The sequence below is a fragment of the Rosa rugosa genome, chromosome 7, assembly GCF_958449725.1.
Source record: "Rosa rugosa chromosome 7, drRosRugo1.1, whole genome shotgun sequence".
In the NCBI taxonomy this organism is placed as follows: Eukaryota; Viridiplantae; Streptophyta; class Magnoliopsida; order Rosales; family Rosaceae; genus Rosa; species Rosa rugosa.
The window spans coordinates 9,580,462-9,594,689 of NC_084826.1; the positions used below are offsets into that span (position 1 = coordinate 9,580,462).

Here is a 14,228-nt window from a genome sequence, read left to right on the forward strand (position 1 = left end):
GAAAGGACAAATTATTTCAATTTTTGCAATTTGAAGCAGACATGCATAAAACCTCGAAAAATGAAGATACATTCTAAACCAGCATAATATGAGATATATATTTCGTCCAGAATCTCTCACTGATTGTTTATGTTTAGCTAAATAATGTCTGAATATTACAAATTTATTATCAAACACATTGTATGAAATATGTAAAATAAGTAAAGACAAATAAAGATTCAGGGGCATTTCCAACAGAATGGCTAAATTCGATTTTTAGCTATATATAACTATCTTTAAAGCAAAATTCAACTCCAATAGACTAGTTATAGCCAAGTCAAATTCAACTTTAGCTAAAATGGCTAGCTATATTTAGCTAGTAAATTCATGCATGGTATGTTTAGCAAATGTCACAATCTGATCCATCTCTTTTGTCGACACGTCACTATATAATTCTATAAAACATAATATATCACTCACAAATAGCTACTATTGCTAGAGCAACATTGTTAAATTAATAGTTATACTAGCCTCTTGACACGCACTATGTGCGTGCCATTTGACATTTTGTTTTTTGAAATTTGTAAAAAAATAAATAAAAACTGGAAAAAAAAAGAAGAAAAAAAGGGTAGTGGGTTGTTATTATATATCACAAGATTAACTAAGTTTATCTAAAATGTAAACCTTCTACATTTAGAAACGCTCACCACATACTAGACTTTAACTAAGAGCTTAGTTAAAAATGTGTTTACTTTGTCAACTTGATTTAGCGGGGGGTGTTACTTTGAGAGAGAGAGAGAGCAAAACAAGTGTTGGCGCGTCTTTACACGTGTCAGAAACCGTCCGTTGCACGTGGGAGTGACTGTACAACGTCCCAGGCAACAAACCAAAGTCACAGGCTCACACTAAAACAGAGAGAAAGAAAGAAAGAAAAAGGCGAGAGAGAGAGATAGAGAATCATATCTTCAAACTCAAAATCAAATCCACCAAAACAGAATAATCTCTAGGGTTTTCTTCTTCTTCCAATCTTTCTCTCAGAAACAAACCCACAGAGTGAGAGAGAGAGAGAGAGAGAGAGATGGAAGGGTCGAGCAACGGAGGGATGCTGTACCACGAGGTACAGGAGTCGAAGCTGTGCGCCGTGCATTGCGTCAACACGGCGCTGCAGGGTCCCTTCTTCTCCGAATTCGATTTGGCCGCCCTCGCCTCCGATCTCGATCGCAAGGAGCGCCAGATGATGCAGCTCAACCTCCAAGCCGGAGCCAACGCCGCCGCCGGCGATTTCCTCTCCGAGGAGTCCCACAACGTCTCCCTCGACGGCGATTTCAGTATCCAGGTCCTATTTTCATTCCCTCAATTTCAATTCTTTTGTTGCCTGAGGTTCTTGTAGGCTTGTAGCTGCCTCGGCTTTGGTGTCTTTCTTTTCTGAATTGCAAGACTCCAAAGATTGGTTCTTTATATGCTTCTAGAGAATCAGTTTGTGAAAATCATGGTAGAATTACTTCACTGTGAGGAAAGCCATATTGTTTGGCTTTTAAAAGATTTTCGATTAGGTGCTTCTTGAATCGTTGGATTAGAGGGGCTGTGTAGTTGATTAATTAGTTGAGGTAGCAAGTGTGTCTTCGATTATAAGCACAAGTATGGGACATGCTTGTTTTGGTAGAGCTGATAGTAATGGTTAACTAACGCTAGCACCAACGAGTGGTTAGTAGTTAGGGTGAGGCCCTTGGTTTGCTCCCATGTGGTCTCGGTTCATACTCACTCACCTAGCTATTTGTATAAAATTAAGGTTAATTAGCACTAGCAGAAGAGTTGATAATAAATTATTATGATGTAGTTGTTTATTTTAATGGGTTTCCTTTTGTGTTTTAGTTAACTAAGTAATGGCTGAGTCCTATTCCAGTATGTCAGACCCCTGTATTAAAAATAACAACTTGGTTCCATGAATTTGTAATGTTTGATTGTGATTTGGTACCTAGTATCATAGATGCTTTAAAGTTGCGGTATCAGAGTTTAGGCTCTCTATGAATGATGCTTTGGTGTGTGAAACTTTTATTGCTGATTGAACCTAGGCTATAGTTAGTTATTGTTTGTATCCTCACTGTGCTTTCCTTGGCCATTCTAAGAGTTCTATTACAAGATTTCTTAGCTCTCTGGTGGAAAAATGTGCTCTCTGTAGGGTATTTTTTTAGTTTCCATTCAGTGCATTGCATTTCAGCTGATCAGGTTGTCAATGCAGCTTGTAAATCACTTGGTCTAAACTTGGTGTTGTTTTTACTTTAACAAGTTTTTATGGACCTATGGAGAGTACAGCTTTAGCTACCTTAGCAGATTGAGTTTACCTGACCTGACTTATGGGACTAATATGGTCTATTCCTGTCAAATCGAGGAAAGAAAATGAATTGGATGTGAAACTTGGAAAATGGCAAACTGAGCGTTTGGAAAGGAAAATGGCAAACTGAGCGTTTGGAAATATTTTGTACTTGGAAAATGGCGAGTCGAGCTTTTATGAATATTTAATCTCCAATTTGATTTCTCATTTCAGTGTCTCAATATATGTGAATTTTGGTAGTTTGCTGTTAATAAGACATATATATGCAGAGTAATAACAACTCGGGAAATTTCTATATATGCTTGGCGTGATTTCACTATGGAGCTGTATTTATTGTAATGTGTTTGGTACTTATTTTCTTTTCATGTTTGCTGTCAACTAGATCTATTTTGAATCTTAGAATTTACATTGTCATTAGTTCAGTAGCATTTTCATGACATGTATTCTTATAGAAAGGATTCCAAAACTGAGAAGTGGTGTACTAGTTTAGCTTCTTGTGTCCGGACATAAAGCTTTATGAATATTTAGCAGGGAAGCCAAATAAGTCAGGGTGTGGATAATAAACAGAAGTATATGGTTGGTAGTTCTTTCACTTTGGCTCATTTTTGAGATTAAGTTGTGAGAATCTGCACTTTCACTGTTGTGCAGCATGACTATGCCAGAATTTTCATAATTTGATAAACCATTATATTTCTTTTGTAGGTACTTCAAAAGGCTTTAGAGGTTTGGGATCTGCAGGTCATCCCCCTTGATTCTCCAGTTGCAGAGCCAGCTCAGATCGATCCTGAGCTGGAAAATGGGTTTATCTGTCATTTACATGATCATTGGTTCTGTATCAGGAAAGTGAATGGGGAGTGGTATAATTTTGACAGTCTGTATGCAGCCCCACTTCACCTTTCAAAGTTTTACCTCTCGGCCTATTTGGACACGCTAAAGGGCTCTGGTTGGAGCATTTTCCTGGTGAGAGGAAACTTCCCAAAAGAGTGTCCCATCTCATCCTCAGAAGCTTCCAACGGGTATGGGCAGTGGCTTTCACCTGAAGATGCCGACCGAATAACTAAATCCTGCAACTCCACAAATGCTCCACGCCAGACTCAGAGAACAAATCCTCGACAACCTTCAGACCAATTCCTATCTACCGAGGAAGCAGAGCTGCTATCAGAGATGGAAGACGAGGACATGAAGGCTGCAATAGCTGCCAGTCTTATGGATTCTTCCCCACCCGTGGTCAATGCCGGAGCTAGCAACGTGGTCAATGCCGGAGCTAGCAATGTGGCCAATGCCGGAGATAGCAACGTGGTCAATGCCAATGCCGGAGCTAGCAACGTGGCCAATGCCGGAGATAGCAACGTGGTCAATGCTGGAGCTAGCAACGTGGCCATTGCTGGAGCCAGCAACCCGCAGAATGAAAGCTCAGACAGCCAAGAGAACAAGATCAGCCAAGAGAATAAAATTGCTTGAGAAAAGTAAAGTACATTTTTCATTTTTTAGATGTTAATGTTTACTGGTTGAGGACAATGATCTATGGATCTCTATGTCAGGTTAGATAGTTGACTTGCATCCTTGGCGCAAGGTCGTTGTTCTTTGCAGCATATACAGCTCCATTATACTGTCAACTCCAAATTTAAACTCAAATTGTAAAACTAGAACAAATAAGTTTTCCAGCTTTTTTTTTTCTTTTCATTGGATAATTACAGCGTTTTGAATTTTTGGATCAACGGCTTCATTATTGGCTCTTTTGCTTTATACTTGCATTTGTGTAGTACGTATCAAATGAGATTTATATGAACAGATCGAATGTTATAGCTCTTGAAATTTGAAATGATTTATACTTCCAGTCAATTCTGACTTTCTGAGTTCTCGAAGGGTTTCGAGTATTTACCGCGCAGCTAAAAAACATTTACCGCAAGTTGTATTTTGATTGGCGGCAAATGAACTTTGGAGGACAATAATACCCTCGTATGGTCCTCTGGGTACGCTTGAAAACAGAGACAACACTCCTTATATGACAGTAATATCCTTCAAAAGTTACTCTTTCAGTAACTAGAAACAGAGGTGGTCACTAATTTGAAGCAGCAGTTTGGCGGTCAGTTACTATGTCCAACAAAATTTTGGGTCAAATGATTCAACGGAAAAATACCTAGTTGTACATTGTGGAAGAAAATAAAAGAAAGAGAGAGAAAGCCATGAATGGGTTTGACACTTTTAGGCTGGAAGCTCTGTCATCACTATATATATACTTTTCGTATTCACATAGAAGAAAGAGAATATCGGATGAAAAAGCCAAGATAGACCATTGTTTCTCTTTTACTGTGGAATCATCTGAATTCCCCAAAGCTATATCCTTTTTGGCTCTTGGAGATCTGGATTGGATTCAGATTGTGTTTTTGGGTTTTGTGTTCAAATGGGTTCACCGGAAAGATTGTTTCGCCGGCGAAGAACCCTTCATGAGATCCTTGGAGGAGGTCTTGGTGAGTCACTCTCATCTTTTTTGGTGAATCCGTATCACTTTTTTGGTCATGGATTCTGCTCTTTTATGTTCTTAACATCTTCATATTGCTATTAAATTTGTCATTCAATATTGGAGTTGCTTCAAAGTTGAGCTTAGTAAATGTAAACCTTGGTCTTTGATCCAATGCAGAATTGTGGTCCGGTTGCTTTGGAGTTAGGATTTTATGGGTCTGATGAGCCTTGCTTTTTTGGGTGATACAGTTGCAGATGTGATCTTGTGGAGGCAGAAAGATGTGACAATGGGGATACTGTTAGTAGCTTTAGCTGCTTGGGTGGTGTTTGAGAAGTCTGGTTATACATTGCTATCACTGGTCTCTAGTGTTCTTCTCCTCCTCTTTGTCATACTCTTTCTCTGGGCTAAATCGGCTGCCATTCTTAACCGGTAATCCTTGGTAGAAATTGTGCTTCTTGACTGTTATTTGGTGCCTTATAGCTCCAGACATTGATGATTTGAGCTACTTTGTCCTGGTGATTATTTGTTCAGTTGATGCAAACTCTTTGTTATTCATCCAAACTGAACAAAACCACAAATGTTTATAAGTTTCATTATGCAAAACCTGTTTGACATTATAATTTTATACGAGAGTTCTTAGTTCTTAATGAAATGTCTTATATTTATTTTCATTAATGTCAAACTTTTGAAGACATAAATAGGATGATTGATGAAATACACTTTTCAGTTGGAAATTTTGACTTGGTGCTGCATTTTTCACTCAATCTCACTATTAGAAATGTTTCAACACTTACTGATTTTATCAAATGTAGACTTAGATCTTATTATGAACATCATTGACAAATGCCATTGCGAACAGACCAGCTCCACCCCTGCCTGAATTGCAGTTATCAGAAGAAATGGTGAATGAAGCTGCAGCTGTCATCCGGACTCATGTAAATGCTTTGCTTTTGGTTTCACAAGATATTTCTCTTGGTAAAGACTCGAGGTTGTTCTTCAAAGTAGCTGCTTACCTGCTGCTGATTTATTTTGTTGGTGGCTTGACTGATTTCCTGACTCTGAGCTACACCAGTAAGTTAGAAACTTCGTGAGATTTGCATTGATTCAGAATTTAGAATTCAAATGTCAAAATCAGTTTTCGTATTATCTTCTTTTTCTGCTGTTGCAGGCCTTGTCATTGTTCTAACAATTCCAGCATTCTATGAGAGATATGAAGATTATGTAGACAAGTATGTCATGATGGGGTACAGGAAATTGCTGCAATTGTATGTTAAACTAGATGAAGAATATGTGAGCAGATTTCAACACTTGGTTCTGGAAAAGAAGAAACTACGTTGATTTCTCAAGTTCATGTGATCGATAAGGCGATTTTTAGAAGTGTGGTTTTCATTTTTTTTACTCCCTTTCAAAAGTCTTTCTTTTTTGTTCTCCAAATTGCAGAGATATCCTGTCAAAAGTGTTATGAATTTTGTAATCTAATCCACAGAATGATTATAGAGAGAGTTGGTTCTGTACATGCTCTATCTTTTACTCCAAACTTCAAAATTGGAGCTTTCGTAAATCCCACTAGTGATATTCACAAATTTCCAACATATATTGAGTAATGAGACTAAAACCTAAGCCAAGGGAACAAATACTCTCAGATAGACCCTGAACCAAAATAATGACAGCCATGAGTTCCAGTAAGGAAAAATAAGAGAAAATTACAAACATCAAACTTTACTTGGTCACCACCACATGCCAGTCCTAGCTCTGGCCATCTCGACCTGTGTCACCATGATAAAACTTGCGTTTGAGCTGCGGCGGTGGAGGAGGCGGAGGAAGCGACATGGGCTGTGATGCTAATATACCTTTGCTATCCCTCGGATCCATAGCATTACCACCCTGGGGTGGTTGTTCCATTGCTTTGTTTGTCATCTGCTGAGGATTGAAAGGCATGCCGCCTTGATAATATGTGGCATTTCCTTGAGGATCTGAGGAGTTGGGGAAACCATCTGCAGTTCCTTGACCACCTGGTGTAGATTGTTCAAAAGGAACACCAGCCTGTCCTGCATTCCAAGACTGCGGATAACCAGCTGCAAAATTGATGTTAGGTACCGAACCTGGGGGAAAACCCAACAACGATCCCTGTTCTTGTCCCACATCTTGTCCAGAATCCTGTCGTACCATCTGATAGGGAGCACCATAAAATGGTTGAGATCCATCAACTGGGAAAGGAAAGCCATACTGAAGGGAGGGCATCATCTGTACTTGATTGGAATTCATGGGAACTGCATAATTGGGAGGCTGAATAGAATGCATGGGTGGATATTCAGAAAAGGGAGTCTCGGATATCATTCCTTGCTGCTTATCTGAAAACTGGCCAGACTCCGGTATGGGAGCACCAGATGAATCAAAGCTTTGTTGATGGTAGAGATTCTGGGGAACAGGCCTGTCAAAGCCTGGCGGTCGGCTGAGATCTGGTGGATTATTCTGAATTTGCCCAAAACCTGGAGGTGGTGTAGGCTGCATGACTGGCCTTGGAAGTGATTGTTCTCGTTGAAGACGAGCTTTGTCATCACGGTCATGGAACTGGGAATTTGAACTAGGAGAAAAGACTGGCCTTGGTGGAGCACGAGCAGTGGATTCAGATGGCGTTACTTGGTTTTTACTCCGGGCTTCTGATTCATTTCCATCCATTTTCTCCGCATTTGGCTGAAGAAGGTGCGCGTGTGTCTCATGGATGTGAGATTCAAATTCACTCCTCTTTAGAAAAGATTTGAGACAGTGAGGGGCAGCACAAATGAAGATCCCCTCCATGATTTTGATAGTCTGAATCTTCTGAATACGTTCATCACAGCTGTGCAATATAAATCATCAGAATTAGAGGTTCACACCATTCACGATGAATTATTTCTAATATCTCTTTGCCCAGAAAACAAATCACTCATTTTCAACAATTTCAGACCAATTACTCTAAAGTCCTATTATAATCAGATGTAGAAGTCGTCCTGTGATCGAATTGGTTTACTAGACATGAATTTATCAACTCCTAATTTATATACATTTAACTTTCGAAAGAACAATTCAACAAAGTAAAGATTGAAGCAATCTCAGCTGCAAGTATCAAAGCTAAGAAATAGAACAAATTTGAAGATAACAGAACCAAACAACTATAGTCTGACTATGTTTATTAGTTGAGAGAAACTTACAGGTAGCAGATTGAATCACTCCTAGCACAATCCAAGCAAAACGCATGTTCACAAGGGCTCTGCAACAACACAACAAGCCACTCAATCCAAACAAATTCCAACACATTCAAATTAAAGACTTCAAATTTCTGGCATTGAATTTCGGAAACCAAAGATATGATGGCGCAGTTTGACATACCAGTCGTCCATAGATAGCAATCGGGAAATCGCAGCGAACACAAAAGTGGACACGTTCACCGAGCTGCCGACGGGACCGGCGACCGATAGTCTTGACAAGCGAAGTGGCGGTGGCCGACCCAATGCCCTTGGCCACCGGAAGGTCGGCGAGGACGAGGTGGTCAGGGCAAGCGACGGTGACGGTCTCCGCCGGCAAGTGTTTTGCTCCAGGAGAGCCCTCGGTGGGTGTAACGCTCTTAAGTCGGATCTGAAGCATCATAAAGAGAATGAATTGGATACTGCAAGTCACAAATTCCAAAATTGTTTTGGCGAATTGAAAATCTAATACTGCAATCGCAAGAATCAGAGTGTGGGTATTGAACCCTAAACAAGAAAAATTGGGGAATTGTGAGATTGGGAGGAAATCGAACAAAGAAGAAGAAGGGTTTGGAGGAGCGAATGAATTGATGAACAGAAGAGTAGATTTTGGGGGTGGGTTCAGAGTTCAGACTTTGAGAGAGTGAGACGGTGGGTTTCGCGGGTTCGAAGACAAAAGGGCAGCAGCAATGGGTTATTTAGTGGGGCGGGTTCTGCTATTGGGCTTCTGAACAGAAACTTTACTTGGGATATAGGATCCTCTCCTAAGCTCTATTTGTACTGACTTACCTGAGTTTTCAATGATAAATCATTAAATCTAACGGCTAGAAATTCTTAAAACAGGCACTTTCTATATAAAGGCAAAGTCGTCGATTCTCATTGATTTCTGTATTTGACATTAAGGCTGTCAATTCCGACACGACCCGATAACACTTGATGTCAAGTGTGGTCGCCGAGAGGCAAAATGATATATGGTAAAATAGGTCATTAGGTCGTCGATAAAGGCACACATTTTCAAGTAAAACAAAACCAAAACCTTACTCACCCCACTTGGAATTTCAATTTTCTTTCTTCTAATTGTGAATTCAATTCTTTCGGCGTAGGAATTCTTCTCAAGATAGATTGCTTCCCCTTTTATTATTATTTAAAGCATATGCATGAGCATTCATGTTATACCGTCGTTTTCGGTAACTGATGAATCATCTACCAGAAAATATACTCTTGGATTTTGTCTGCAAGCCATCATTCATTGGTGACGACAAAGATATAGAATTTGGCTTTGCAAACAAAGCAATTAAAGCCTTGATAGACAAAATTAATAATCACAACCGATCAATATGATGACTACAAAAGATCTGTAATCCAGAAAATGAATGCTAATTATTTCTTAACTTTTGAGTTTCCAATAAGCAGTTTTCCTTCAGAGGATTCTTCTCCTCAGCTAGCTAAAATATGGGAGAAAAAGGTTTGTCGAGGTCCTTATTATTCTCTAAAACAACTATTGTTTGCTCTAGATGCTACCCCTGCAAACTAAATCCATTCTCTTGGCTTCACTTCTCATTTTGACTCTATACTTTTCACGAACTTCTTCGCCTGCCAGAACAATAAGAGATGAGAAAAGCAGTTCAAGTTACTTTGAGAGACGAGAAAGCAATCTACAAAAGGAAAACTTTCCAGGTTTATATGAGAAAAAAAAAAAAAACACACGCACACAGCTTCATAGATAAGTTTCAATAAAGATTTCATCAGAAGTGGCTAATTATTTATAGAGATTTTCTGATTCCATCACATTATACAATTTCTAAGCTGCAATTCAGACTGCTACTGATGTGAAATTAGAAAACAAGTGCACAGACCAGAAAACACAAAAGGCTAAAGAGATATAGAAAGGGAAGGTTTTGAGACATGTACCTGCTCAAAGGTTAGAAACATGATCACATTCCAAGATCCTAGCCTTCCAAAATTTGGGATGAAGCCCTTATAAAAGGCCAAAGGTCCCTGCAAAACAACAAATCTGTAAATTAACAAAGAGGTATATTGCATCCAAATCAAAGTTAGAAGGTAAAACCCTACTCCTGTGAAAACATAGATACAATGGCATATATATTAATGACATGGAAACTAAATCACCTGCATCTTTTGTTTGGATCAACAATAAAAATGTAAAAGATTTCAAATTAACATCTCACCCATAAGGATACATAAATATTCAATTTGGACAACTTCCTGAACGTTATAAATATATAAGGAAGTTTAGAATATGCTAAAAGGTATGGGAAGGAATTGTTCATACATCATTCTTCAAAGTTTTAACAAAGCAATCAATCGTGCTTTTGTAAGCAGAAGAATCTCCCATCATTCTTGACTTAACCTGAGAAAAGATGGAGTAAGAAAAATAAGTTAATCTGAGGTCGTATGCATCTAAGAATAAATTCAAATAAACCAGTACGTGAAATCAGGTAACCATATCATTTACTCCATACTTCACTGAGTGAACATATATTATTCATCCACTTTTACCTTACCGATCAGAGACTAGTTAACAACTTGTAATAATCAGAGCTTGAGCAAGAGTATGACATGAAAGTAAAGGATGAGATCATCAAAAGAACTGGTAAAAGTATTAACCAAGTGCATTGTTCTGCTTTCTGCTAACACACATGTGCGGTTATCTTATGTTATTAAGAACAATGACAGCTATGCACTAGAAACCAGGACTACTTTACGAACTACTTTACTAAAGATTGTCAGAAAGATTTCACACATAAACAAAGATTATAGATATATTACCACATCGACTGGTGAGCCAATACAGACGGCAAAGAAACCTGCCCCCAGACCGGCAAAAAGATGAGTGACAATATTGTCCTTAAACCCGGGAATTTTCAAAAGTGTCTGCATAGAAATTTTACACATTAAAAACGAGTGACAAGAGTTTTACTTCAAAAGGGAATGATGACCATTTATGATGAGTTTACCTGCTTCACTTGATCATAACTGGCTAGTTCAGCAGCATTAATGATAGCATTACGTGCAATGTTAGGTCCAATTCCAGTCCAGAGAGCCCCAACTCCCTCCTGATTTTTGCAACATACCCACATTTAAAAGTCAGAAAAAGAACAAATCAATGCTGCTCCCTGAAATTTCTTTAGGAAAAAAAAAAATCCAGTATCAATGCACAACCTGTCTCAAAATGGTGGAATATGCATTCAGTGCGCCAGAATAGCGCCTTGGTGCACCTGGTGGTAATTTTCCCTCAGCTTGAAGTCTAACTTTTACAAGATCAGTTGGATTTGCCACTGTGATTGCTAGAGCACCTATTCATACAAAAGTACGCACTTGCATTAAATCAAACAGCAAAGAACACAGCATAAGTGCAAATAATACTGCCTATCTTTCCATCTTGGAAATGGAGGAAAAAAAAAAATCCAACTTCCAGTCAAATCAATGATAAGCCACCACTAAGATAAGACAAAGATCCATATATAGTTCACAGGACAACTTTCTTCTTTCCCTAAACTAGCAGAAATAAACTGTAAATCCAATAGCATCCAACCATGCTTAGTTGCTCACCTGTTGTCAAGGCAGCAAGAATTTTCTTTGTTAAAGGAACATCTCCAACGAAGTCATTGCCCACATATAAGGTCTTAATCTGTCAAGCACACAATTCATACACTAATATTAGATACCATAAAACAAAGATATCACATACATAAAAGAGACCCAAACAATCTGCATTCAACAAAAAGTGTCGAGACATACAGGATCATACAACCCAATTCTCAAACCACCATACAGGCACTGACGATGCAACCCGGGTACAATTCCTTTCCAAAGAGCTGATAGACCTTCTTCCCTGGCTACAGTAGCAACCGTGCCCAGCATACCCCTGTATTTAGGTAAGGCCACTACATCACCCGCAACCGCAACACCTTTCTTTTGGAGCTGAAGCCTAACTTTAGCAGTGTCCAAAGGAATAGTACAAATCTGCACCAAGTTGATCAAAAGCACACTTAACTCAACATTTTTCTAAGCAACCATGTAAACAGAAATCAATCAACCAATTTTCTGCCTCTACTGAATTGTGGGTGTGGTGTACATCTATACAACTGCTCCATTGCAACAACCCAAATTATGCATCCATGGCAATACTGGGTCTCCTAGAATTAACCCACAGAGCAAAAAATATTGTTCTTTCATGCACAATATGAAGATCAACCTACAATTCTCAAAGCAATATCAAGAACAATATCGTTCTTTCTCTCATGCACAATATCTGGGCTCAATCATAAACCCATATGATACAGCAAAATTCTCAGCTTGACATTTCTAATACATCAGAGACCGATTAGACTCGTTGTTGACTACAAAATCAAGACGTTGAAAAAATCCAAAGAGGGTTCAAATTTGATAGTGAAAAAGAAGTGCGATGAGTGTGATCAGAGCTAGAAAGAGTGATTACCTCAGCAAAGCAAGCGGAGAAGGCGCTGCTGGCAAAAGTTCCGGCGAAGGAAATGTCGGGTTTCTTGTTATCCGCCACCATGACTGAGCTGACGACGGACTAAACAAAACCCAGGCGAATCGAAAGAAGAAGAAGAAGAAAATAGAGACGGAGGTGATTAGGTTTTAATAGATACGAAGAAATGAAGAGAGAGAGAGAGAGAGAGCCCAAATTGGCCAAATGGGTGCAAAACGCGAATCTCGGGAAAACCAACCCCCGCAGGCTTTGGGATTTGGGTTTTCTCTCCTCTTCTTCTCCTTTTCTGTTTTCTCCTGGTCATCCTCATTTGTTTCCTTTTTCGCATTTCCCACCTTTTCACTTTCGTGCTTATGCTCCTTTCGCAATTTGCTGCACCCACCGAATTCCTGCCAATTGTTACTCTCCACGTGGAAATACAGGGTACTAGAGTAATTTGTGAGCCGCAACTGTGGACTGTGATTGACGTGGCAATATTCGATTTGGTCAGATGGGTTATACAAAATGTATCTTCTCAAAAAAAAAAAAAAATGCGTGAATGTAGAAGTAGAACCAAATTTGGTGACTAATTCCTTTTAAACCCGTGAACGGCCAAAATAAGGAAAGAATTTGCACTAAACATATTTAATAGCGTGGGGGTGATTAAATAAGGTGAAGTATAGAGAACAATAGTTGGCCATATGAATCGGATAATGATTTTCTTGAGGCCAATTAGGGATTCCGGGTGGACTAATCTAACTGAGTCCGAGGTTAAAAAAGATGACGGAGTCAAGTAAAAGTTGTAGAGGCCAATTAGGGATTTAAGATTGACTCAGTTAGTCAGTTTCTGAGATAAAATAAAAAAAATTGATGAGTGAAGCAAAAGTCAAGTAAATGAAATTTTTTATCTTAATAGAATTTTTTTTTTCCTGCTAAATGAAATTTTATTTCGGCGGTCAAAGATAATTAAAAAAAAAATTGTTTAGAAATGAGGAGTGATACGTGACGTGTTGGTAACTTTAAAAAAAAAGGGCAATCAACGGGGTCTTAAGATAAGAATATGATGGAGTCCAAATGGACCACTTTTGTGTAGGACGCTTAATGGCCAATAATTCTTGTCAAGTAGACTGACTGATTTAAAGGTTACATGGGAAAATAAAAATATGATTCTGTAAATAATGATGAGTGAATTTAGAGGGTCCAAATTGGTAGTTGCAGAACAAAATGCAACTGTTTGATGAAATAGTTTCATCTCACTTTGGAGTTTGTGCCACCAGACCTATTCCTTTGGTCAGATCGATGTATAGGTTACGTTTTGGGCCTTTGGTGAAATTCGATGAGCCACTTTAGTATCATATTCCATTCCCCTACCAACCCATGCATGTTCCTGGGGCATAATCGGACAAGTTCACGATCTCATTTAAAAGAAAAAAAACAAAAATAAACACACGCACACAAATTATGGTTTAAAACACACTTATGGGTAACGGTGCGTTTGGATGAGAACATTATAAAATCCGTAGGAATTTATAAATGATGGAATCTTTAACTCCATCAATCTAAAATTCCATTAATTGCAATTTCTATTGTTTGGTTGCATCTATTTAGGATTTGAAATGTGTAATAAATTAATAAAGTTTAAAACAAATAAAAATATAAAATAGAAAAAAGTCTTATTTTGGAAATAAAAATTGAATACTGCAAAGGAATTCGTAAATAACACCTATTTTGGTGGAAATTGAAGTGAGGAATTTAAATAACGAATTCCTTCGT

At 38.6% G+C, this 14,228-nt stretch overlaps 4 protein-coding genes across 5 annotated transcripts; 2 read left to right on the forward strand and 2 right to left on the reverse strand.

Annotated features, from left to right (window-relative positions):
* The first annotated feature begins 882 nt into the window (after window positions 1–882).
* LOC133721616 (ataxin-3 homolog) lies at window positions 883–4,029 on the forward strand. The gene is made up of 2 exons (XM_062148279.1): window positions 883–1,315; window positions 3,014–4,029. Exons 1-2 carry the CDS (start codon window positions 1,058–1,060, stop codon window positions 3,770–3,772), a joined length of 1,017 nt encoding a protein of 338 aa, XP_062004263.1. The 5' UTR covers window positions 883–1,057; the 3' UTR covers window positions 3,773–4,029.
* Window positions 4,030–4,545: 516 nt separating this feature from the next.
* Window positions 4,546–6,289, forward strand: LOC133720360 (reticulon-like protein B12). Of its 2 annotated transcripts, none has more exons than XM_062146620.1 (4): window positions 4,546–4,782; window positions 4,953–5,204; window positions 5,635–5,846; window positions 5,944–6,289. In XM_062146620.1, the coding sequence occupies exons 2-4, from the start codon at window positions 4,987–4,989 to the stop codon at window positions 6,111–6,113; spliced, it is 600 nt and encodes a 199-aa protein (XP_062002604.1). In that variant the 5' UTR covers window positions 4,546–4,782; window positions 4,953–4,986; the 3' UTR covers window positions 6,114–6,289. The 2 variants fall into 2 exon arrangements, with proteins under 2 accessions (XP_062002604.1, XP_062002603.1); XM_062146619.1 differs by having other exon boundaries at window positions 4,553–4,782; window positions 5,024–5,204.
* Window positions 6,290–6,392: 103 nt separating this feature from the next.
* Window positions 6,393–8,726, reverse strand: LOC133720358 (E3 ubiquitin-protein ligase HAKAI homolog). The gene is made up of 3 exons (XM_062146617.1): window positions 8,145–8,726; window positions 7,967–8,025; window positions 6,393–7,614 (listed from the first exon to the last, which is right to left on the reverse strand). The coding sequence occupies exons 1-3, from the start codon at window positions 8,400–8,402 to the stop codon at window positions 6,522–6,524; spliced, it is 1,410 nt and encodes a 469-aa protein (XP_062002601.1). The 5' UTR covers window positions 8,403–8,726; the 3' UTR covers window positions 6,393–6,521.
* Window positions 8,727–9,357: 631 nt separating this feature from the next.
* On the reverse strand, window positions 9,358–12,777 carry LOC133720359 (mitochondrial uncoupling protein 1). Its single transcript, XM_062146618.1, has 9 exons — window positions 12,462–12,777; window positions 11,762–11,986; window positions 11,573–11,651; window positions 11,183–11,316; window positions 10,978–11,076; window positions 10,790–10,894; window positions 10,293–10,370; window positions 9,911–9,997; window positions 9,358–9,592 (listed from the first exon to the last, which is right to left on the reverse strand). The coding sequence occupies exons 1-9, from the start codon at window positions 12,540–12,542 to the stop codon at window positions 9,557–9,559; spliced, it is 924 nt and encodes a 307-aa protein (XP_062002602.1). The 5' UTR covers window positions 12,543–12,777; the 3' UTR covers window positions 9,358–9,556.
* Between the last annotated feature and the right edge of the window lie 1,451 nt (window positions 12,778–14,228).

Bases quoted from the DNA above. Each gene is read 5' to 3' on its own strand.
- LOC133720359 (XM_062146618.1), bottom strand. From the start codon at position 12,542: ATGGTGGCGGATAACAAGAAACCCGACATTTCCTTCGCCGGAACTTTT. The intron at 11,317-11,572 runs GTGAGCAACTAA...TTGTATGAATAG, and splicing joins TCTTGCTGCCTTGACAACAG to GTGCTCTAGCAATCACAGTG. The intron at 10,371-10,789 runs GTAATATATCTA...ATCTTTTCTCAG, and splicing joins TTGGCTCACCAGTCGATGTG to GTTAAGTCAAGAATGATGGG.
- LOC133721616 (XM_062148279.1), top strand. From the start codon at position 1,058: ATGGAAGGGTCGAGCAACGGAGGGATGCTGTACCACGAGGTACAGGAG. The intron at 1,316-3,013 runs GTCCTATTTTCA...TTTCTTTTGTAG, and splicing joins ACGGCGATTTCAGTATCCAG to GTACTTCAAAAGGCTTTAGA.
- LOC133720360 (XM_062146619.1), top strand. From the start codon at position 4,716: ATGGGTTCACCGGAAAGATTGTTTCGCCGGCGAAGAACCCTTCATGAG. The intron at 4,783-5,023 runs GTGAGTCACTCT...TGGGTGATACAG, and splicing joins GATCCTTGGAGGAGGTCTTG to TTGCAGATGTGATCTTGTGG. The intron at 5,847-5,943 runs GTAAGTTAGAAA...CTGCTGTTGCAG, and splicing joins CCTGACTCTGAGCTACACCA to GCCTTGTCATTGTTCTAACA.
- LOC133720358 (XM_062146617.1), bottom strand. From the start codon at position 8,402: ATGATGCTTCAGATCCGACTTAAGAGCGTTACACCCACCGAGGGCTCT. The intron at 8,026-8,144 runs GTATGTCAAACT...GTGTTGTTGCAG, and splicing joins TTGCTATCTATGGACGACTG to AGCCCTTGTGAACATGCGTT. The intron at 7,615-7,966 runs GTAAGTTTCTCT...TATATTGCACAG, and splicing joins AGTGATTCAATCTGCTACCT to CTGTGATGAACGTATTCAGA.